The 25,965-nt window shown below is 37.0% G+C and overlaps 3 protein-coding genes across 6 annotated transcripts in view; all 3 read right to left on the reverse strand.

Moving 5' to 3' along the window:
* The window catches only part of LOC122566928, a 301,987-nt gene that overhangs the window by 121,998 nt on the left and 154,024 nt on the right, over window positions 1–25,965 (reverse strand). The gene's annotated exons all lie outside the window — the stretch shown is intronic.
* Window positions 12,484–16,072, reverse strand: LOC122566948. 2 transcript variants are annotated; one of them, XM_043724933.1, is made up of 7 exons: window positions 15,921–16,072; window positions 14,659–14,902; window positions 14,137–14,246; window positions 13,707–13,826; window positions 13,290–13,439; window positions 13,109–13,174; window positions 12,484–12,755 (listed from the first exon to the last, which is right to left on the reverse strand). In XM_043724933.1, the coding sequence occupies exons 1-7, from the start codon at window positions 16,003–16,005 to the stop codon at window positions 12,556–12,558; spliced, it is 975 nt and encodes a 324-aa protein (XP_043580868.1). In that variant the 5' UTR covers window positions 16,006–16,072; the 3' UTR covers window positions 12,484–12,555. The 2 variants fall into 2 exon arrangements, with proteins under 2 accessions (XP_043580868.1, XP_043580878.1); XM_043724943.1 differs by having other exon boundaries at window positions 12,599–12,755; window positions 13,113–13,174.
* On the reverse strand, window positions 16,568–20,360 carry LOC122566957 (BMP-binding endothelial regulator protein-like). The gene is made up of 7 exons (XM_043724952.1): window positions 20,211–20,360; window positions 19,270–19,510; window positions 18,266–18,375; window positions 18,076–18,195; window positions 17,681–17,830; window positions 17,503–17,562; window positions 16,568–16,840 (listed from the first exon to the last, which is right to left on the reverse strand). Exons 1-7 carry the CDS (start codon window positions 20,293–20,295, stop codon window positions 16,650–16,652), a joined length of 957 nt encoding a protein of 318 aa, XP_043580887.1. The 5' UTR covers window positions 20,296–20,360; the 3' UTR covers window positions 16,568–16,649.

Here is a 25,965-nt window from a genome sequence, read left to right on the forward strand (position 1 = left end):
TTATCTCGTTTTAACGAGTAACAGACAGATAATACGACAGTTTATTAATAATTTTCTGCACCTTGAAACTGTGCATCTTAGGTTTAATTGCTCGGTAATTTGACGGAAGCACTCTGAACGTTAATTGATTAACCGAAAGCTGGTTGTCTCTCTTCGCCCTCTTCTAAGTGAATGTCAATTTCATTTCCTGAAATAACTTCTCCCGTCAATTTCTGCCTGCCCTATTTCCTTCCGATATCTATATAAATATGAACAGATTTAAAAATATATACATAGTAAACTGTGAATCGTTAAATTTGTATTTCAAGGCGCGAAATTTATTCAGAGCATTTTACGTGTATCTTGCACAAATTAAAAATTCGTCTAAATGTGAGACTTTCAGCTGACGCTATTTTTCGCTATTATTAACGAAGATGTTAGCGTAAGTCCAAATGGAATACAAAATATTGGGATTGTCATTACCACCTAATGACAAAATCCGCAATCACTTAGTTGCCAACCCAATATGTATGCGAAATAGATACACGTAACAGCGTGAAACATAGGCAAGAGAACCTGCAGCTAAGTGAATATCATACGAACCTCATGTTTGTAAGGTGTAAAGTCACTTTTGGCTTTCATTGTTCAAACACAGACGGTTTACAGTAGGGCCGGATACGAGAGAGCCTGTTTCACTAGGATACGTTTCTAATCATTTAATGGTGAGATTTTAAGCAAAAATGCCTATCGTTTCTCTAAAATCCAAGAAAATCTAAAATCTAGCGACACCTTCAGGACCACGAAACGCTCGCTAGGCTGGCGTGGAACGTCGACGTAGAGCAATCGAAAATTTTCGCTCGGCAATCAGAACAACGATCTCGACGTTACGAGCGACTTTATCGCGAGTTACGGTATCGTTTCTTCCATTGCTGCCTCTGGTTTGCCGTCTAATTGCAACGTTACTCCGCCAGCAATATTCTCGATGGTCCTCAACGTGTCTGGTCGTGGAGAGCCTCGTCCATTTCACCAAAGAGAACCTCTTGTTTCCTCCCTTCCCATCGTTCAATTTTCAAAAATTTCCGAGCAATTCGTTTCTTCAGCTATGACCACGTTCGCACAATTTTTCGACAACGTTGCGCTCTCTCCTCGCGCATTTTCGATGATTTCAAGCAGTCAGACCCATGGTGGAAACATCGATTTTCTGAAAATTTCGCATCGCCAGAGTGATCCTTCCACTCCCTTTTCAAGTCTTTCAAGTTTTCGAATCGCGAAGCTGCCATTCAGTCTTCCGGAGTATACGAGGGAACTTTCAAATTTTATAAAAGGACGCGGAATTCGGATTTCATTCCGGTCTTTACCGTATCCCCGTCAATGGGCTTTGCTTTGCTAATAAGTAAATGCACGGTCGTAAAGTATGCAGAATTTTAATTAAAAAGAGATCTCAGCTTCTAAGTACTTTGACTCGTGCGGAGATCCTGCGGAGGAGAGAGTTTTTTACTATTTGGAACGTTGGAGGTTTGTGAAGAAAATATTTGATTTCAGTTGATTTAGGTTATCTGTCGAAGATCGATAACAGATGACTAAGAAACTGCTCCATTTTTTTCTATAATATGTTATATAAAATGTTAGTTTCGCCAATTTTATAATTACATCGATATCATATATTAGGTTGTCCGAAAAGTTTCTTTCGTTTTATAAGGGAATAATAGACGCACGATGTTTTTTGTTTTATATTACTTTATTGAATTACGCACGAACATAACAATAGAAATATAACGAAATAGATCATACGTAATTCAATAAAATAATATAAAAGAGATATTGTTATTCATCTATTATCATCTTATGAAACGAAAGAAACTTTTCGGACAACCTAATACTTATGAGTGTCAGCAAGAGCGGATAACGCGTTTGTGATTTTAATATCTAAAATATTTATTTAACGTGAAAATAACGTGGCAAAATCATCACAGCGATCAGGGTGAATTATTTTTCATTTATTAAAATTACAATTATTTTCTACGTTAATACGACGATCTTTAGAAATCTCATCGTAACATTGGAATGGAACTAATTTATGTATAATAAATTATACCATAAGTATCTGTATAATTAGTTACACAATACGCACTTAAATGTTTCGACACTTAATTAGTGTTTTAGAAGCTTACAGTAATCCTCGATTTCTTCGTTCTATTAATAAAGGAATAAATAGATGCGATCGACCTTCTGTAGTTGAAAGATTTCAGATTCGTGTCAAGGAGAACACGATATTCAAATTAGATTTTAAAGGTCCAGGTTTTTTCTGCTTTCAAGTACGAATAATATCGAAACCTACGTAAATGCTAATCCGAACAATGATGGCCTGTAAATTTCATAAGGTAATTTGCGTGTAACAGGTTTTGACAAACCGTAGTCACGACAACCGCTTGGAAAGCCAATTTTTTCTTTATGGCCGACTTCTGTCTAACGAAAATTCAAATTGTACTTTTCCTTTCTAATAATGCGTCCGGTTTCAGGGACTTTTAAAAACGCCGGGAAATGTATCGTAGCTAAGCTTGCAGCTTCCATATGTGGAACATTCAAATATTTCGTACAACACGTATGATACATTCGCAAACGATTTCTACGACTGTTCGAATACTTTCGTCAGCTACTGTACTTGTATAGATGGAACGATTAGACAAGAGCTTTTGAAAATTCAACGCAGCTATAGATCTTGCTGATAATAAGAACCGATAGAATAGAGAGCCGCCACAAGGTGTCAATGTCTTCCAAAATGACAGTATCGCGATTCATTTGTCATACAAGTACCGCAGAAGTCATCTTCGTTAGAGTCAAAACAACTGTAGCATTTATATAGAAGCAGTTTATGTATATTAAAAACAAAGATCGTCAACAATCAGCTAACCATTTACAACTAGGCGCAATTGGTCAGTGATCTCTTCCTGGCGAATGATATTACGTTCGATCAATCTTGTTAGTGTTACTGGTACGTAACAGTAGTGTACACATAGCTCCGATTGATTTCTATTTTGTGGCTGAAGTGAGCTGCAAGGTGCGCGAAACGTGGAAACTAAAAACGCGATAGGAACCAGAAGAACCACGAATATGTCAAACAACAAATCGCTTATCAGCATCCAATCCTCTCACCTTGCTATGTTCAGAGGGCAGACGTTGCAAACAGCGACGAAAGTTAGCGTCACTTTTATCCTATTTCATTTGTCCTCTAATTACAGATGTCGAACAAAGGTGTGGAACAAAGGCAGCGACACCCGAAGCGTGATCGCTTCGCAACAAGAAAGTTCGCACAAAGTGACTGTCCGCCACTACGATTCCGGATCCTTGCGGACAAAGGCTAAGGGGTCCATGTGACCGCGCGAAAAGTCGGATTAGGGCGAAAAGAAGCCAAAAGATTCGATACATCTCGACAGCGACGGTAGGCTGAACGACGTGAAAGCACAGAACGAAGGGAAATCGGGATCCAGGGATGAAGAGCCTCGAGCCAAAACTGGACCGCCTAATCTGCATTTACATAGCATCCAATGTATTCCAGGCAAATAGAATAGCACCGGAGCGTCGAAGGAGAGGGCCTCTTCTCTCTGTTCTTTGCGTAGAAGAAGATGGGCAAAAGAGCCTCGAGCTTACGACAATGCCGCCTTAAGCCGGCTTCGAGGAGGTTCGAAAGCAGGGTGAAGCCTGTCGGGGACGAGGATGTATTGTAGAGCGCGCGCAAACAGTGAAATCCTTCTTTCGCTGGAACGCATGTAGGTCACGTGAGATATTTCTTTAGGGAAACAGGCGTGTAGCATTAATCGATTTTTCAGCCGGAACAATACCCTGGCGATATTCGTGTCCAGCCGAATATCGATCCAACTTGGGAAACGACGCCAGTGAGATAACTTTGTAAATACGGTCGAGTCAAATATAGCGATAATATGACAGTTTCAGATAATTCCCATCTTATTTCTGATATAAATGCAGTTGAATTATGTCATAAATTAAGGAATCGTAACGACGTATCGAATAGAAATTGAAATACCATGAACCGTAGTGTAATTCATAGAGCGAAGACACGAAGAAACTTCAAATTGTTATTGAAGAAGAACATGCGATTGTTTGAAGTGTATAAATTTGATTACTAGCGACGATGGATTAATTAGCGAAGAATATGTGCTAAAAGTTTCTAGCCAAAGTGTAATTCTATTGTACTCTTGACACGAGCTTTTGTGAAAATATAAATTCGTTGTACAAGTATGATATTTTGAAGCATCTATTTTCGAAACAAAATTCTCCTCCCCATTTCTCTGCATTTATGTAATACCCACTTGGTCTATAAGTTGATTGCAAGGAAATAATATTCTCTTTTGAAGTATGGGAGTTTCATTCTTCAGCCTCGAGTGATCGGTGTCCGGGGACGCATTTCTCCAATATAAGCTCCGCGATACCATATGCGCATAAGAATCGTATTATATACTCGAAGTACAGGGAGAATGCGGTTTGCCACTGCTTTAGATAAAAGCGACCCGTTGCACAAGTAACGCAGAACACCATCGTGCTTATACGTCACCGATGAAATTATGCCAACGAGAAAACCTTGTCATCCACGTGATGATGACAGATTTAATCGATAACGAATATTCACGTGTAAAATTTTCCAGCAATTTCCGATTAAAAATAAAAGATGATTGATATCGACGTAATACGTTACAATATATTTTTAATTAAAAAAACTGTGAAAACATTTGGACAAGTTGTATTTTATGCTATGTATTTTAGTTACGTTGACTAATAAACAAGTGAAGATGCATGCAAAATAAAACAGAATGTTGTAGTGTTTATTTAAAAATTTGGTGAGAGCGGATGAATTTAAATTATTTTTAAGATTGTATCCAAATTTGTTATAAAAGGAAAGGAATCGAATAGGACGATAATATGTAAATGGAATTATTAATCGACATGGACCTTGGTTACCACAGTATTGATTAAATGTTTCAAAATAATTTTAATTTATAATACAATTTCGATACATCGATGATCGATATACGTATATCTATTCAAAATTTTGTGGATAAAGTTCGATCATATTGATCTCCTTAGAGCAAGTTCGAATAAATCTCCGCGTTTTCTCGTATGGATTCGACAAATCTGTCGTAACAGGAATGGAGAGCGTTTTTCACGCGAGTGTTCTCGAGATTCGAAAGCTCATCACGCGGCGTGGCAGCCGAGGAATAAAGGGAACAGGAAATAGAGAGCGATATAGATTAAAACGCGGCCGAGTCAAAACGGTCTCGGCACGGTCATCTCTTTTGTGAGACCGCGATACCGTTGAAAAGCTCTCGAAAGAAGCTTTCAGGTTTATCATAATTGCATCTCGAGACCCGATCTTCTTCGAGTCGGCGAGGCCTGCCAACTTGTGCGGAAGCTTAAGCGTACGAACGCGGAGAATTAAGAGATGGGTCGCGCTATAAGATATCTCCAATGATGAATAAATACACGCATAAAAGAAATTAGGAAAAACAGACGATGAACGGACGAGCATCATTAAACACACGAGGGATTCGCAGCTGTTGGCAATTACAAAACATCTTTCAATTGCCTGAAATTCTACAAATATATCAAAGTCTCTCTGAATAAATTGGTATAATCTTGTTTCTCGTTTCTAACTTCAAATTTGGAAAATTAAATCTCGCTAACTAATTTAATATCGACTAATTGATTTTCTTATCAATATTTACTAAATATATATTATATTTATAGCGCAAAATGTCGCTACTGTAAGTCATTAAAAGGAAAAGAAGAAGGAAAAAGAAAAATATAGAAATCAGAACATTTCAGCTATGATATCTTTAGCGTCAGCTAACTCGATCAATTCTGCAAATACTCGAATAAACGAATTTCCTCGTGCAAGCAGTGATGCTAGTAGCGAAATGTCACATACGTGAGATCATCGTGTATATAGGTAGCCATCGTAATTAATCCGAATCAATCATTCCTTTATTTATATGCAACCATCGCTGTGCTGCAGATTCGGATGATCATTTTAGCAACGACCATCTGATTGACAGAAACGCGATTGTCTCGATAGAGGCGAGAGTTCCTTTCGCTTTATTGGCCACGGAGGTTCCCCAAGGGATATCCGGCCCGTCATTTGTATCTGCGTGGACGTTAATTCATAGCTTGAACTGACGGAAACATTGTTCCGATTGAAATGTTCATGGCAACGTTTGCTCGTTCCGTTCGATCGAGGAAACCAACTCATAACGCGAATCGAAACGCGTCCTAAGAAACGCGTCAGCCGAATTGATTAGTTGATGGATCGGCCGATCCACATTTAGATTGTGCTAGCCAGAAACAGATTTGACCGAAGTTGGATAATAGAGTTCGTGCAACGAGCACCAGACTAATCCTGCTATTGTCGCGGTTAATTTATACCCGAAAGAGAACTGGATGGCAGCGTGTGCTCGCGTGTACACAAGCTTGTCGATCGGAAACACGCGTACTCGACGAGCTAATGCGACCACAGGCATCGGTCATTAATACATTTTCGTTGATGACGCTGATTGGCTCGTAGCGGCGAAATGTTCGTCGGCATCGATCGGTGATTCATCGGTGATTTATTTGTAGTTGAATAGTTTCGTCGCACTTGAGTTTTATTCCAAAAGATTTTCCAAACGTTCTTGAATAATTCCTCGAATTGCATCAATGATGGATCGAGATGAGACATTTTAAATTACGCTACGTTCAACGGTGTATAAATAAATTGATTCATCGATTCTCGTTTTAAGCGAAATAGTTTCGTCTTATAGCATTAGATCTATTATCGAATTTGAAACTCTAACATAGAATAATAATATCGTCGAGTAGAAATAATTCTAGGAATAATCTGCCTCTCAATTATGTTGCCGAATATAAATCTAAATTTTAATTAATTTGATTAGTTTTTCAAATACCTACTTTAACAAATTGTCCAAATACCCGTGGAATAAGGAATTAAGTATTATCTCAAATATATATTTCGTTGTTGCCACTGGTTATTAGATGTAGATGAGACTGATTGATTGTCAAATCAAATATACTTCGAAGACATTTCCCGGCTTTTGTTAAGGAAAGTCCCTATTGGAATTTTATCAACCGTGTAACGATAAAAAGACCAAGAATATGACAAGGGTGAGAAAGCAAAGAAGCACTGGGAAAGAGGAATAAGCAAATCGAATAACGCTGACGAAAAAGGTTCGAATCAGATAAGATGTGCAAAGGTTCGACCGTGTGTTCAGGTATCCAAAAAAAAAAAAAAAAAAAAAAAAAAAAAAAAAAAAAAAAAAAAAAAAAAAAATGGAAGAAAAAAGAAAAGAGGAGGAAGCGAAAAATACGAACACTATGCGGGGCAAGACTGAAATATGCATGAAGGGATAAGATACAAAAGGCAACGTTGTCGTACCGCCTCGAAGGAGCTTCGCACATATGCGAATTATCTTAAAAATTTGTTTCTGATATTTGAAAAGTACGAGAGTGGGACAAATTTTTGTTTCGTATAAAATTACGAATAAAAGTTACTATTTCGTTTTAGTATTCATACAGCGTTGTACACAGAACAGATTTTCATAATAGTTTGAATATTAAGAACCATACGTGTCTGATACTTCTTACACATTCGATACGTAAATGCCTATAAGAACATTTACAGAAATATTTGAAGAAACGTACTGTTTCAATGCCTTAACAAGTACATAGAATTTTTCCTGGTCGACGTGTATCATGCGCTGCTATTCATGGAAAAATTTGTCATGTATCTAACAGCTGAGCTGAAACTTGCAAGAAGTTAAATTGCTTGCGAAAAAAGTTTGATTAATACATAATTTCAACTGGAACAGAATTATAACAGAATTCTAACTTCCAGCAGCGCTCATATCCATTACCGATATATTATAACAAAAGCGGCACATGAAATAATTTTCATATTATTTTGCATTATCCAACAAAGAAACTTGGTCTAGTTATCGTCAATAATAAATTTTATCGCGAACGCCGCGTGGACAATGTTGCTGAACAAGCAACAACAAGGATAATAGCATGACTTGGAAATGTTACTTTGCCACGGTTCGTGATATACATACATATCGACTATGTTGGTAATCGAACCGATGCTCATAATACTCGGGACCAACTAACATAAATTCGATCGACCTAACGTGACAACGATGGCGTAGCCAGCAACATTCGCTCCCTTATAGCTTCACTTCTTCAGCCATTTTGGTCACACGTCCTTACGCGCCATACACCACTTCCGGCGAACTTACGAGATCTTACGGCGAGCGTGGAGCAATTTCGTGAAAACGATATCGTCGAAACTTTCGATTGGTGTTATCATCGCTCGCATCATCGATGGCTATATCGAAGCCTCAACGATGCTTCTTTCAACGCGACAAAGGTCCCGATATTTTATACCTTAAGGTAGAAATTTTCAAGAGTGAATAGAAGTCTAGAAATATTTTCATGTCGTTTTCAAGTTTTCTTCATTCGAAGATAAAATTCTAGAGAAAACGTATCGTTCTTTCTTCTTCTTCTTACTTATTTATTTATTTACAGTCGCTTTGACTTATGATTCATTAGCGATTACTGTTGCGTTAAAGATTTTAGAGTTACACACTGCCCGGTTCACGTAATTCAGCCACGGTTACTATAGAATTACCAGGGTTTTCTTATTTTAACTTGCTTAGAGTTCTTATTTTAACTGACAGAATTAAACCAGGTAATAAATTGAGATACGTGCTAGATAAGAAACTTAACATTTTCATAGAAATTCTAAAATTTAGTTTGATAATTAAGTAGACTTAAGTACTTTCGGGCTGAAATATTTCAGATAGTACAACCTTATTTGCGGCACTGTTACAACTGACGATAATTGTGTACATTACTGGTTCATAGACGAAGCTTGTACACTTGCGTACTGATTTATACCGCGTTCGTTGCTCGGAAGTCTGGCACGTCGGGAGTGGAGGTAGCTCGCACAAGCATTTCATGCAATTGAATATGTTCTGACACAATTCGTTGCCTAAGTGCATCACCATGTTACAAATCGACAAATCTTGTGTTCCGCAATATCACGATGAAATTACCGTCGATCATTACTGACTGATCGATTGCGTAATGATTAGGTAATATTAGGTTAGTCGATAAAATTGTTTTAATTACCAAACTATATTTGATTTGATTGGCAGTTTGATAGATAGCTGATGATCATACTGATTCAAACCCCTTTCATTAGCGATTTCATATTAGATGCTATTTGCTTTGAGAGCTGACCCCGATTGAATTGCATTTAGAGAAAAAGGAACTACTGGTAAAAATATATGAAGAAGTTAAGATGCTTTTTTAACGAACACACCTTCCTCTGAAACTTCTGCGGACTCAGCGTTGCCATAGTTATGAATAACAATTGTGAGGTTGTGCTTTATAAAGCACATCTTTTTGCCGGAGTAGTTGTTACGTAGGAAGAAATAATTTCTTGACGATATTTCTCTTAGAAACCTACGACATTTGAAATCATAGGACCAATTACTTTGTGGATTTGATCTTAATTTAACTAATTCACTAGAGACGATAGCGTCTCCGTGTACAGCAACTACTATGTACATATTTGAAGAAACAATTTTCTTTCAGCGAAGAAAGTTCACAATCTACAGATTTACATGAAAAGGCAGCTTTGCTCAAAAAATAATATGTCGTGTTACGTTGTTTCGATACGCCCTAAGAACTTAAAAATGAAAGAATACACGATAAATCTGTGGAAAGTATTTTCTGTTGTTAAGATTGACACAATTGTGTAAAGATTTCCTATACAAAATTAAATTATATCAAATGACATGAAGATCGCATAAAGTTTGACCAGCGTTAGATTGTTAAGCTATTAATACACGTTCACTGTCAAACGGTAATTAACTATAATTTCTTCCCTTGAAAGCAAACGAGGTCATCGTATAATCATGCTCCAACGACTTGTGCTAAAAATATTCCAATGCTTGATCACCCAAACTGTTTTATTGTCTCTGTCATAATTCGTCTCGCCAAAAGATCAGAGAAGCTAATGTTATTCGCTATCACAACTAGCAACGCGAATACACTCACAAACCATTGAAAGATTTACCACATTTACAATCTGAGTCAGGAATCAGAGTCCTGGGGTCTCAGCATCTTACCAATGCTGTGTTCGTAGCTGTTCGCGTAATATTTATCGCGTGATAAATTGTTCAGGTGACTACAGTTGTATGCCTGCACACGACAATCGTTGGAATTCACGTAAATAGGTGTACACAGCCGAGGAGAGTCGTAGACCCTCAGTGGACCGCTACACTCTGTTTTATCGCAGATCTCTTTGGAACAAAACTCGGCCAAAGCGAGTGAGACGATGACACGAAACTCGTCGATTTGCGGAGCTGGAAAACAAGCAGAAGAAGACAGACAGAACGTAACCTTCGAGTTACACGTACGATACGACGTTTTGATCTTATTTTTGTACATTGAAGGATGTGTGTATTATGCGCGGTGACCGACGAAAATATCTGGAAACGTTCTGTGAATATATGTATTATGTGTATTATGTGCAAATGATTTAGTGTCGTGATATGATTAACGATGATACGTGATTAAACTAGCAGAGTATGAATCAAATTTGGAGACATGTACGTATGAAGGAAGGTATTTATAGCAAACGTAACTCACAGAAGTATATCCAAACTTGTTAGATCTTTTACTTAATCCATACTATCATGAGTGATTAACTCGTAATTAGCGGTATCAAGCACGTCAGCAAACTCTTGTTTGCCTCTTGTTACATGAACGACGACTAGGAACGTCAGAAGAATACGTTTCTGAACGACGAAACGAGAATTACCGCGTCTAGCCATCGTCAAATTGCAAACTACGCAGGTGGTTTCCCGTGTCGCAGTTAGACAACTATCTCTCTTTCACTCCTTTACATTATCGATTACGAACGAATACCGAGGATATTCGAATCCTGGAAGGAGGTGGAGATTCCCTAGGTCTGTGTTTTCCTCGATGGCCATAGAAAAACGAGTGCAGGAGGGGAACGAGAAACGTGATGCGTAGAATGTAGAATACTAAAATCTGGAAGCATCGTATGCAAGCCTCCAATGCAATAATGACGTAAAAAATGGAAATTTGCAGATTTTGAGATAAATTCGTTACTATTTAGTCTCGGACTACTAATATTTTCACTGTACATATAAATTTTACAATTTTCCCGACATCCCTAGATTGCAGTAACGTCGTTATTGCGTGAAGCTTACTCGCAGAGACAACGAGAGTCTGCCACTTTGATATCTTCGTTCACAACTGTGCGCATTCGTAGCTCGAACTCAACTGTTCGCCTCTCGAGCTTTTTGCTCGTTGAACTACCGCCAGTGGTAGGGATGCATGAGAGAGGGGGAAAGATGAGTGCTTGCACAATAATTGATAGAGCGTTTTGATTACTATCGCGTGCTATTCTACCGACGTGATAGGCAAAAGGTAAAGGTAAATCTTCAAAACGCTACTACGTTCGGTAACATCTAGTAGCTAGTCTGCTAGTAACTAGTAGATAGTGTATAGTAGCTACTATAGTATTCGCGACCTTGATATTTTTTCCTAATTACTGCACGTTTTACTGTTCTTTGCAGACTGAGAGCTTTTCAAAGTTTTTTGGCGCGCGTCTCAAAGTGGAAAACTCTTAAAAAAGGTGGCGCAAAAATCGTTTCAAACTTCCAGCGTAAAATACGAAAACTGAAAATGCAAGCCATCGTTCTTTAAGCGGGAAAATTTAGGCGTCGCAGTATTGAGACGTTCGTAGCTACAATAACGTAAGTGCTAATTGCGTCGCAGACATACTTAAAAGTAACTAGAGAGTGCAAACAATCTTATTTATCGCAACATTTTAAAACATTCAATTAGGAGCTTTCCTAAATGGAATTGCCTTCCTTTGGTTCTTAAAAAAATCACCTTTTTTACGGTTGCGTCATTGTTGCACTGGAACGACGGTATGCATATCGTTGACGAATGTAACAGAAAAAAGGGACGATGTTTGGTTTGAGGTATCTCTTCTATCGATTTCAGATACGTTCGGATCGTTTTGTGGACATTTCCTTTAGATTCCGCAATGATGTAATCAATGGTTTGCTTTCTTTAGACTTCAGACTTATATTATTGATATTTCTACGAAAGATTTTTATATCATTTGATTAATCGGGTTTTCGACGATGTTCCACAATCCTCTGTCAACTAATTTTACTTTCACTCTGAATTAAAATTTCTTCGTGTTATATATTTTTGCATTTTTCAAACTAGCCGATCTAGTCGAAGCAAGTTTGAGTTAATAAATATTTACCATGTCATCGGTCTTTGAAAATAAAATTTTAACGCTGTCACTGTGGCGACATCCGACTACGAAAGACTAATCATCAAACTTGCTGATTAAACTGGACTTGAGCGCTGTCGGACAAAATTATATCAATGGCTAAAGCTTTATTTGTAGCACTGTTACAACTGACGATAATTGTTTACGTCGCAATACATGGCACGTTACATCATATGGTTCGATACCGAGATCACTACATCTTGGTACTGTATCTGACAACGTTTTTCGTCCCGAAGTCGTTGACACGTCAGGAATGGAGGCACCTCGCACACGCACTGCATGCAATCGCGATCATGGATGGCTCTTCGACTCAATTCGTCGTTTATGCGCATTGTCATGTTACCAAATCGACAAACCTTGCCCTCTGTAATATCACAATGAAATTACTGTCGATAGTTATCCTGTTTGTACAAAGATGCACCTTACCTGACTGATCAAATTGCCTAATGATAATGTATCGGGTTAGTCGATGATGAAATTGTTTAATCGGTAGCTATCAGATGGTCCTGATTAAAAGCCGTTTTTAGTGCGTGCCGAGAGGTAATTTTTAAATTAGCGCTTTCAGATTACATGCTGTTAAGTTAAGCAACATTTCTTCCTTAGAAACCGATGCCAATTATTTAATTGCAAGTACAGAAAAAGGAACTACTGGTAAGAATGTATGAAGAATTATGTAATACAGGTAAGAATGCATCTTTTACGAACACACGTAAGTACCTTCCTTTGCAACTTTCGCGAACTCAATGTTGCTATAGTTACGAATAACTATATCCTTTCTGCTCGCTGCGAAAAGGAAGTAACGTTACAAGGTGCATATTTTCCCAGCATAGTTGCTATATATGTACTCCCATCGGTAGGAAGAAACAATTTACAGACGATATTTCTCTTATAAACTTACGACATCTGAAAAAGTTGCTGCAATCTCTGTGTGGATTCTGACCGTGGATGAACATAGGTGCGCACTTCCGGCGAACTAGGAAAGGACTTCCGAATAGAACGGAGCAACCTCTGCGATTACGTTTCCTACAAAAGGGCTCGACATTTTCGCCTAAACAAGCAATTTGTACTTAATTTAAACGGCTTTCGATTCAAGTTCTGTTTGTGCTTGAAGATCGAAATGGTTCTGATATTAAAGGCATATAAATTTCAATCTCTCTAGTTTTCTGAAATTACGAAGATTCCCTAGGTGGTAAATTTACAACGTGAGAGCTTCGTGTGAAAATTAATGTAAAGCTGTATAACTGAAAAGCATAAATCTGTATGAGGTCAATTTTTTCGGGGACATGAGGAAAAAATGTTACTTTTTGTTTCATACCTATGTATCCAGGCATACAGATACACCGCAGCTCCCGATTGCATTTTGTTTCAAAGAGATCTCCATCGTAATAAGTATTATCGTCCACTTCACACGTTGGCCTTTCTTCTCCGTCTTTGACTAAAGCAAGTATATAAACTCTCGTTGTTTTGTTAAAAAATGATTTAAAGTTAGGAATAAAATAGCAGAATACTTTTGGCATAGACAATACTACCGATGAATCATTCAGAGAATACAGTTTCCTCTTCTTAATCGAAACGACGATAAGCACAAAGTGAAATGTATTTTAAGATAGTCAAATTAAGCAAGTACAGATATTTGGCGAATTATTTCACTTTTGATTGTCGCGATTTAAATTCCATTTGAGATGTACGTATTCATTGAAACCGAGATCACCTACATTTAATCTTAATTTAACCGATTCACTTACGACAAATCTGTGTTGCATTCCGACAGCAACTATCATGTGTGTATCTGAAGTAATAATTTCCTTCCGCCGGTAAATGTTCACAATATACAGGTTTACATACAAACGCCGCGCTGTTCACAAAATAAAATGACGTGTTATATCGCTTGAATAATCCCTAGAAACATAAAAGTACCAGTATACACGATAAATTTACGGAAATTAATTTCTATCATTCAGATTGACAGAATTATGGAAAGATTTTCTATGTGAGATTAAATTACATCGAATGGCATAAAGATTACGTACAGTCATTTCGAACCGAGTTAAGTTATGAAGTTGTCAATAAGTGTTTAATGGCAAACATTAATTAATTATAATTCCTTTTATTAAACGAGATCATTGCTTCTTCCACGAACGTGCAAAAATATTCAAATACTTAATTGCTCGAACTGTTTTAATTGGATTTGTCATAACTTATCCCGGCGAAACGTCACAGGAGTTAACTATATTCGTAATTACGACTAACATCGCAAATATACTTACAGGCCATCGAGAGTCGTATTACATACACAACCTATGTCGCAAGGATTAGAGTCCTCGCTCCTCAGCATCTGCCCAATGCTGTATTCGTGACCGTTAGCGTAACATTTATCCCGTGGCAAATTGTCCAGGTGACTGCAATCGTAGGATTCCGCGCAACAATCGTTGGGTTTCGCGTAGACAGGAGTACAACCGAGGCTCTCGTAGACTCTCAGTGGACCGCGACACTTTCTTTTATCGCAGATCTCTTTGGAAGAAAATGTGGCCAATTTGAGCGAAACGATTACCAGGAAACTGGTTTAGTTGCGGAGATGAAACGCAATAAGACAAGCAGAACGTAACCTTTCAGTTTCACGTGCGATTCACGTGTGTCGAATTCATTCTTATACAGTGAATGGCGTGAATGTACGCACAGAACGTAAGCAAATTATTTGTCATGGTTTTGGGAGGTAATTCTACAACTCTGAATCGGTGGAGATGTGTAAAAGATAGTAGTTACAAAATTGACCTTGACCTTGAAATTCAAGGTAAAATTGATTTTATTGCATGTATATTTCACTTATATACAGGGGGGAAGAAAAGTTTTAATGGAAGCATCGGTCGCAACTCAATCGAGCTACCTTGGAAAAAGATGTCTCGAAGCTTAGTTTCGGAGCTCGCTTTATTTGTAACGTACTCACATCTTGCTGTCTTATGTAGGGAAAATAGAATCTGTAGTGGCACGTAGATAGTCTACATCCACCATTATAATATACAAACAACACTATTGCAACTATCAACAGTTTTCTTTCCAAAAGAACGGTATATTTACGGTCTATAATTTCAATTATATATAATTATTCGATTCCCATGACGAGTAGAGTAGAATGCAATAAAAAAGGCCTTGAATTCTATGGCTGGCCAATGCAGATCAGAATCAATTTTGTAGATTTCTACCGATATATGGGCGTAGAATCACCCCAAAAAGCCATGGCAAATGATTTCATGAAATCCTCTACAGCGATACGCGAAAATATTTGAAAACATTCTGTGAGTATATAGACACGCGTATAACTATATATACGTATGATACTGTATGACATGCAACATGATACGTCCATCGTGACTAGATTGGAGAAATGTGAATCAAATCTGAAAAGATATATCGAAGATATAAGATATTTATTGCAAACGTAATTCACAGAGGAACATTGAATCGGATTAGATCACAACTACCCATGTCAAACATATCGCGTCAAACAATTTCTCGTAAGTCAACTTCCTACCTGCTGCGGTTCCGTGAATGACGACTACGGTCATCAGAAGAACACATTTTTGAACGATCAAACTGGAATTACACTGTCTAACCATCGTCAAATCGCAAACTGTGCAAATGTGTTCCCGTGTCGCAATTGTCTCTCTTTTATACTATTGACCGTGAACGAGCACCGAGGATAATTCGGTCTGCGGAGTAAGGTAGGGGTTCCGTTGATTAGTGTTCTTCACGATGGACATGAAAACAGGGACACGAGAGGGGAATGAGAAACGTGATACGTAGAATAGTAAAGTCTGCAAGCGTCGTCATAGACGATGACAGAGGAAAAGCACGATGTGTGAATTGTAGTATCTTCTTCCTCGGTGTCACATACTTTCGGGTTGTTCCGTAAACACTTTCATTAGATTCTGCGATGACCTCGCCAACGCTTTGCTTTGAAAATGACCAAGAGCGTTTCACTGATGCATTTCGTTAAAATATGGATTTTATAATACTGACATTCGTCTGTAAGATTTACATACGTTTGTGGTATTAATCGGGTTTTTGACGATGTCTGACAATCTTACGTCGACTAATGAATTTCTCTTCAATTTCAAGGTTATTTATTTTATATATTTTTTCATTTTTTCAAACTTGGGATTATTAATTGCATCCCGATTACAATTTCTGGATGATTATAGCTTTATTTGTACTACTATTACAACTGGTGGTAACTGTTCACGTCCCTGAACATGAGACGTTACACGTTTGGTACCAAAATCGATACATCTCCGAATTGCGACGGACAATCCTTGTCCGCGAGTCTTTGACACGTCGGGATTGGAGGCACCTCGCACACGCATTTTACGCAATTGGAACTATAGCTGGTTCCTTGACTCAGTTCGTCGCCTAAGTGCATCGTCATATTACCAAATCGACAAATCTTGTGCTCTGTAATATCAAATTATCACTGGTAACTATGTTGTTGCTACACGCATGCACCATACTGTATTATTTTTAATATTAGATTAGTCGATGAAATTGTTTTAATTATTCATCCATTTTTGTCTCAACTGGTTATCTATCAGATGCTGTTAAGTTAAACTACGTCTTCCTAAAAACGAATCTCAATTTAATCATCGGTATAGAGAAAGAACCTGACGGTATAACACTGGAGAATGACGTTAAAACAACTTTTACCTTCTTGTTTATAAAATTTTCATTACGTGATTTAAGAAAAACCCTCTGTTAGTGCATAATATCCCGCGTTGAGAAGTAGTTAAGCGAAAGTAAGTCCCCCTAAATCTGTTAAATTTCGATCTAAAGAGTTTGATATTAGTAGGTCTGAAGGAACCTCGCCTAAATTTTATGTGGTGTCCGAACTGCAGATATGGTGGTGTCTAAAACTTCTTCAGGTAGTGTTCATACCATAGAAATATTGACCTTATAATTCGAAGATGTTAGACATGCTTACGAACTCGTTAGTGTGTTAATTGACGCAATTGCGAATAATGTTACACGTTAGTACAGATTAGAGATTTCAAGGATTTCATCTAAGGATATCGAAAGGACTATGTTGCGAATAAGACTGTAACTTTAACGAATACACGTACCTTCGTCAGAAACATCCGCGGACTTAGCATGGTTATGAATAACAGTGTCGCCTGTGTCTTCTGCGAAAACGAAGTAATTTTATAAAGTATAGCCATTTCTTAGGGCTAGTTACTATGTATGTACACATTAGTCGGTAGAAAGAATAATTTGTACATAATATTTCTCTTTTGAACTTACGACATCTAAAAGCATAGCTGCAATCTTTTTGTGGATTCTGATCAGCGTAGAACATTGGTGCACATTTCTCATGAATACTTTCGGCGTTTCGGAACAGAGGGGAGCAATAGTCACGATTCGGTTTCTTACAGAAGGGCTCGACGTCTTCACCTAAACGTTCAATTTATCTCATAAATTCGAGACGTAATTCTCTAACCAGTTCTTCTGTTGGAAGTTTTAATCTATTCATCGAAATTGCAGAGATTCAAATATTAAAACGTTGTAACAACATCCCAATCTCCCTCTGTCACAAATTATAAGGCTAGTTTAGAAGGTACAATGAAGGAAATATAAAATTTGCACGGTAAGAACTTGATGTGGGATTACAAATAAAAATGTCAATTATTGTTTTATACCTGTATATCCAGGCATGCAGATGCAATTGAGGTCAGGATCAGATATTGAATTAAATTGTTCTCCCTCGCGGTAAGTTACACCATTAACCACACAAGTCGCTATTTCATCTTCCTTCGCGTCTAAATAGTCAAATTTTGATTAAAGAATATGATTATCTAAATTTAATCTTAATTTACTTTGTTTACTCACAACACGTCGGTTCCGTATTTGGACAACATTTATCGCGCTCATGTCTAAGGAAACAGTTTTCTTTCGGCGCAATAAATGCACAATCTACGGCCGCGCATATAAAGTCCGCACTGTTTACAAAATAAAGTGACGTGTTAAATTGCTTTAATGCTCCTTAAAAGCTTAACAGTGGTAGTGTACACGGCAGATTAGCCGAAACTATTTCCTCTTATTAGCGTTGAAGGAACAAAAGACTTTGGTTGCAAAGCTGAACTATATCAGATTGTACAAGGTGCTGTCGAATAACATACAGGAAAATAGGAAGAAAAATATAGAATAAACCTTTTGCATGTGACCCTTCGTTCTCGAGAAAATCGAGTTTGAAATTTTGTAAAGTATACTTGAATTTGGTTGTTTATCACCTGGCTCTGAGTAAAAAATCGACAGGAAATTATTGCACATGCGAAAATAAGTAAGAAATGTCAAATAACATTTCGTTTACAAGTCGTTCATTTTCAAGAAGATAGAACCTGAATATGGCTAGATATAAATTATACGCGTATGATAAATTTAAAAATTTATTTTTCTCAAAAGACACTCTGTGTCTTCCGATAAAATTTTATTCCACACTTTCGATTTATTTTCACATGTAGCTTATCGTCCTGTCGGTTATTTATTCCTGTCTAGTCTAGAATTAGCCATGTTCAAGTATACTTAATAAATTTTATATAATATTAATTTTAATATAAATTTAATAAAAGAATCGTACGAGAAAAACCTTGTTTTTATTTTCTTCTTATTAAATCGGCATCCGCAAGAACCTTGTCATTACACAATATCTAAATTTTCACTGGCTTTGGGTTTTTTCTGTCGTGAATCTTAATATTAAACTTCTAGATTCACAAGTCGTAAAATATATCGACCACTTGAACTGTTTTAACAGAATCTGTCATAGTTCACCTCGTCAAAACGTTACAGAAGTTAAATACATTCGTAATTATGTCGTTCAACGTAAATATACTTACACGTTACCGTAAGATCTACATGTACAAGCAATGTCGCAAGGATTAGCGTCCTCGGGCTTCAGCTTGTCCCCAAGGCTGTATTCGTTTCCATTCGCGTAACATTTATCGCGTGACAAATTGTCCAGATGACTGCAGTTGTATGATTCCGCACAACAATCGCCAGAATTCGCGTAGACGGGAGTACAGCCGATTGCCTCATAGTATCTCAGTGGACCGGCACACTTGGTTTTATCGCAAATCTCTTTGGGAACGAAAGGTGATCAAAGTGAGTGAAACGATTGCGTGAAACTCGTTGATTTGCGCAGGTGAAGAGCAGTGAGACAAGCAGAACGTGACCTTCGAGCTTCAAGTACGATTCACGTTTTAAATTCTTTAACGTTGAGCGTACAGTGACTCATGAGAATATCTAACAACTTTGTTTGATAATGTTTGACAATGTTTGATAACTTCTGACCATATTATGTGCGTTGTGTAAATGATTTTCTTTGACCTCGACATGGTAAGTCTATCGTCATTACATTGGTAGAGTTTCAGACAAATTTGTAAATGTATATGGAAGTTACAAGACATTTATTGCAAACGTACATTTTCCTAAGGCCGCAAAGTTATTTACATAACCAATTATCCATTACATTAGTAAGCCTATATGTATGTATATGCATTTAGTGAGACCACCTATAGCACTGATCATATGATCACTGCGATTATTCATACCGCAATTTTTTAACTTTAGCTTCACTTTAACTTTTAATCTTCTATTAGGTACATGTTTGCAATAATCGTCTCGTAACAATCCTCGACCGTTTTACATAAAGGATTTCACAGTGGCGCGACGTAGGTCCCAAATATGTGTCCAATTATACATCTTTTGCTTAAGTCACAACGATAAGTACTGATACCAAGCACATCACCAAACAATTTCGCGTAAACCAAACTCTTACCTTTTCCTGTTACCTGACTGACGACAAGGAACATCAGAAGAGCACATTTCTGAGCAGCCGAACGTAAATTACCGCGTCCAGCCATCGTCAAATCGTAAACTGTTCAAGTGTATTCTCGTGTCGCTATCGGCTCTCGTCTTTTATACTTTTGACCGTGAACGAATACCGAGAATAGGTCGGAACGTGGAAGGCGGTGGGGATTACGTAGGTCAGTGTTCTTCTCGATGGACGTATAAACACCAACACAGGAAGAGAATGAGAAACGTGATGCGCAGAATAATAAAGTCGGTAAGCATCGAACGTGTATCGCTATAGAATAGGACAGAAGTATGACAGAGGAAAAGACGATGTTTGAACGGTTATAGTTGTTTTCCCGGTTACACGATATTTTAATATCTCTTTCAGATTCCGCGATGATTTCAGTTATATCGTGAAATCATCAGTGTCAGGTTTAATTAAGATCTCTTCATTGATACTTCTCTTTAAACTTCAAACTTATTGTTGACATTCTTTTGCAAATTTTTTAGAACGTTCCATTAATCGGATTTTTGTCGATACTCCACGATCATCGAATCGGCTAATGGACTTCTCTCGGATTTGAAGATCGTTTATTTGAAATATCTGTTTTGCTTCGAATAATGTCACGATATGATCTTCCATCTCGTCAATCCGCTTCGAATTTTTCCATTGTTTCCACTTTGTTTACTGGCAGACGTTAAGAGGAACTTGATATAAGCGTTACATCGTACAGAGGCTTTAAAAAGATTTCGTGCTAAGTAACCTAATACTAAAAAGTTGAAAATAATTTGTGTTAATACCTGAGAAAGTTGTTATTAAGAAGTTTCTTAAGCAATTTCCGATAATGCTCCCTCCTCCCCTCCCATCCCCCCTGTGGAACTTTGCGACTCAGTCTCCCGACGAGAAAGTAAAAATCAACTTTAATTATTCTCCCCCTTTTACCATCCGAATTTGATGCGATTATCGCATATTTAATACGACGTGATTAACTTTAGACGAAAATGAGAAAATGATGCAGCTCGGCTTTATGTGGCTATTAATTTGCTATCCTTTAATAATCTATGCGTATACCTTTACGGTTTAATAACGTTTCAATTTTAATCTTTCTTTATGAAAATGAATAAAAGCGGTAGTTACTGTTCCGCGTTTCCCTTAATATTCATTAATTATTTCGCTATTAATACGAGTATGTAATGCCATGCTTGCCTTAAGAACAACACATTGCCAGCAGCAGCCTTAGGGTATAGCAGGACCTGCAGCAAAAACGAGAACGTACAGGTGCGTTGTTTTAACGCAGATAATAGTCTGTAACAAGGCCGACAGTTGGTGCGACTTTAAATAACAAAACAACAACAGCAGAAATCGAAGTAAAATTAGCTGCTGGTATAGTTTCAAAATGCGTGTAATACGCTAACTTACTGGCATACAGTTAGAATCCGCCTCGCTATCGCAATTATCGTAATTATTATTAAGCTTTGAATACAATATTAAGCTTGAATACAATACAATGTACATTTTGTATTGCTCGTGATAGATATGTTAGTTGAAAAAACTGCGTATTCCTTAAAGAATAGCTGTTTATTCAAGGAAAACCACTTGTTTGATCCTATCTCCGTGAATAAAGTATCAAGTTTTCCCTCTGATGTATTCAATCGGACGCTTTTTTATTCGTAACACAGTTCACTAATGCTTTAAATAAAACATTTTCGTATTTGTTATTAATGTTATTGGAATAAGTTACGAGCTTCTTCTTCGATACATTTCTATGATTTGTTTAACTTTTATATTTATAGAAGTATACACATCGAAAATTAATCGTCATTTAATGGTAACCTAATTTATACGATTAGTCGGTAAAATATCTAGTTGCTGTACCGACAATTAATGTCATTGTATTTAATGTTTTATTTACTCGTCGAAAATGGTATTTCATAAAGCGCACGTAATTTAATTCCAAGCAAATAATATGCTATGCCTCAGTGGTCATTAATAGTCGATATATATAGCGTAGACTCTACACAAGTGGGATAGTACAGCATCACTTAAAATTCAAATAACAAAACCCACTACGAATAATACGTTGCGTAATTTCCATGTGTTTTCCTCTTTATAAATTCAAACGTTTGATAACGAACAGAATTTTATCTTTTATGTAGCTTAGTGTCCTGCAGGAAGTAACTGTTGGAATTGGGAATTCCCAGTCGCGCTTGTCATTTCCGAGAATGGATAATTGATCTTCAACGTGAAAAGCAAGTGATTAAACGACTGATCCAAGCGTTAAAGATTCGAAAAGTAACGAGGAAGATTCGATAACCAGATAATGGGAAAAGCAGTGAATCGTTGCTTGCGAAGTAAGGAATATGTTTGGTAAATACGATTTTTACGTGTTTTTAAATATTATTTTAAATGACGATCGATATTAATCGCGCATTATTTTCTGTTCTTCTTGCGAATCAGATCATCGAGCGTATAAATAGCTTTTCCACCTTCGAAAGAAATAACCTGAAATTCATAGCAAACGCAAGAACCATAACTTCATATTAAGATACTATAGGGTTCAGTGAATAATTAAAAATAGATGCTGCGAATAAAACAAGGAAATCGATCGAATTTGAATTACTCGTGCTATCGTGATCTTCCCTTCTAGCGTAATAAATTTCATCGCATTGCCATGCTAAATTATAAAGTTCCTGACAAAAACAAATATCCTTCTGAACTCTAAGTACAAATGGCTTACGAAGGATTCGATGAATTAATTTCATAATTCTGACTAATGGTTCAATCTCGTACTTACACGTACGTTTGATTTATTGACAGCGTCCGGATCGTTAAAACGACAAGACTGACGGATACTCTTGGAAAATACAATATGTAATGTCGTGAAAAGTCGCAAAGCCGGCCACCGACGAAGTCTTGTCATATATGAATAGAAGCGGAATGAAAAAGAAACCCTCAAAGACTCCTTTTGTCCGACCGAATGAGAAACGAAACCGATAACGTAAAGTTTCTTTCGACATAATTCCGACGTAACTCGTAACGTAGAATATGAGACAGAAATAGAGATGAAAAGCTAACTTCATTTACTTTCTTCTTGATGCTCCCATCGCTTTGTGCGGTAGAAGAAAATTAATGTTTCGATCGAAACGTTAATCTTCATTCGATTTATTACATATTTTTCGACTAGCTTTCAAGATAATGATGATGATAATTCGGAAACATAATCGATACTAACGATGTTTATCGGCGAAGTTTTTCTACAAGCACGACAGCCTACAATTTCGAATTTCATTATTTGCATATACAAATATCTCTATAATTAATTATATGTACACATATATATATATATATTCACTGTAAAAGTGTCAGAACGTAAAATAATTCATTCGTGTGTTAAAAGAACATCGGAAGAAGAATTTCAAGGGATGAAGCTAAGAAATAATAATATTTTTACCATAATTATATTTATCGTGATTTAAAATAATTCTTTTGTAAACTTGAAAATAAATTAATTAATCTATGTACATATATATGTACAGTATATAGAGAATTTCAAATCTATGTAAATAGAATCTTGTCACAAATGTACTCGTATAGAACCTCCAACAAGATTCCAACGTCTGTAATACTGAAAGCTTTACGTTTATCGCGAGGGGGGCAAGAATTCAACGACCAGATTCCTTCGTGATATAGGAATTCGTGATAACGATATGTAAATCCGATATCGCGATAAATTCGAAAATATAACTAACAGAAATGTAACAGACTCGCGTCGTTCGTGTTGATAAGATCACCTAGCGAATGCAACTGAATATTCGTCGTAGTACGATCTCAGCAAGAAACGAGATCGCTTACGCTTCATTAAAATGCACGGAGATTTAAGCAGAGGTCATATGTGGCGCAATAATGGCCCACGGATCATTATTTCGAGAGTATGTACACGTGTGCTGGACACGCGTATATATAGTTAATTGCAAGAAGATGAACTCCGAAAGCACGCCGAATAGGCGTGTCTACCATAATTTGAAGGAAACTTGTTGATTCATCTTTGAGAGTAATAATGGTCAAGTACTTGTATGGACTTGTACGGATTTAGCAGTTCGTGTCAAATCATTTACTGATCGATTTATATTATCAATGGCCTTAGAGAAATTTTCGTGCTTGTGGAACTATCTTTCTTCCCGTTTCTGGGCAGGAAGAAATACATTTTTCATAATCCTCGCAATATATAAATACGATACAATATTATTCAGACAAGATTACACGCGAATGAAATTTAAAGGCTGCAATCTTACAGTGATAAACTACGTGTGGATATAAATATCTTTCGTATGGTAATTTGAAATATGTAAGTTATAGTAATATAAATGTATGATATCGTTTAAAAAGAAGAGACGATGATTTAAAACGAGGGGCGAAAAGAAGATTTTCTTTTTTTTTCAGTCATAACATTTGTTTCGTTTCAGCAAATACGTCATTTAGCTTGACGTTTCTTCGTATCTCTAACATCAATAGCGCAACTTTCGGGTCTAATATTAAATGAGTCACGTTATACGTATAGAGGGTGTTTCTAGTAATTGGGACAGGCTATAACTCTGTTCCAAGTTAGAGAAAAATTATAGAAGAGAAGATTTGCATTATTTAACAGGCTCTATCATACTACCATACTAGTTTTTCTGCAGATGCAACGGTCTATATGCAAAGTGCCACTGCACTCCTATTTTAAATTGAATTGTATAATTTTTCATAAACCACTCTCGATGTATTTTCTCACTCTCTGTGAAAAAGTATTTAGGCATTTGAGTCGAGGAATGCTTAGTTTAAATTTTTTAGGCTTTTCAAGTGAAATTTATTGCATTCAAGAAACCTGGTTAGATGAGTACAGTTTGATTTTTCAATAATTTATATGTACTTTTTATTATTCATTCAGGTAACTGAGTTTTTTAAATAGCACCGTACATTTTGTATAGCATTAATCTATCCAGTTGGATATTCTCTACAAAAAGGTATTAACCTGCTTATGCTGGAAGGTCAGTAGTTCAGCAGATATTTTAACTTTAATTTGCCAAATTTAACGTACGAAAAACAAAGACAACGTGAACATAAAAATACCTCTTCGCGTGTTGGCTTCTCCTTTAAACATTAAATTTGACAAATTAAAGTTACGATATCCGAATAAACTAATGAAGTATAAAAAAGTCAAAAAGTATTCCTCTGTCCAGGTTCCTCAAATCCAATACATCTCAACCCAAATATTTTTTGACAAATGTCGACAGATAACGAATTATATCAAGTGATAATTTTCACTGAGTCAGCCTGTATATTCTAGATATCCTACTTGCTATTTACAGGAACATCTATTTATGAAAGTTGCAAGGCTTTGAGGTAATTTTCCTTAAACAACAGCAATCGAAAGGCAATGAATGTCGCGAAATCCTGCGAACCAAATCGACGGTCGCACGCATATTTTTCCATCAGGAACCCCGTAGGTAACAAGAATACGACCATTACGCAAGCTCTGTCGTCATGGTGACAGCCAGGATATTACCGCGCGTGAAACGTCTCTATGATGTCCCATTGTGCTGCCCAAATAGCTGCTAAATCCGGCCGTCTCCGCGGCGACAGCCGCGTCTCTTTTCGCAAGCGGATTTCGTTCGCGCTCGGCGTTACAACGCAAAAGACACGTGCAACGCGAGAATATTTTGCCTCGCAACGTGCTTTGTGCCTTCTGTCTAATCCT

The sequence above is a fragment of the Bombus pyrosoma genome, linkage group LG1 (genome assembly GCF_014825855.1).
Source record: "Bombus pyrosoma isolate SC7728 linkage group LG1, ASM1482585v1, whole genome shotgun sequence".
NCBI lineage: Eukaryota > Metazoa > Arthropoda > Insecta > Hymenoptera > Apidae > Bombus > Bombus pyrosoma.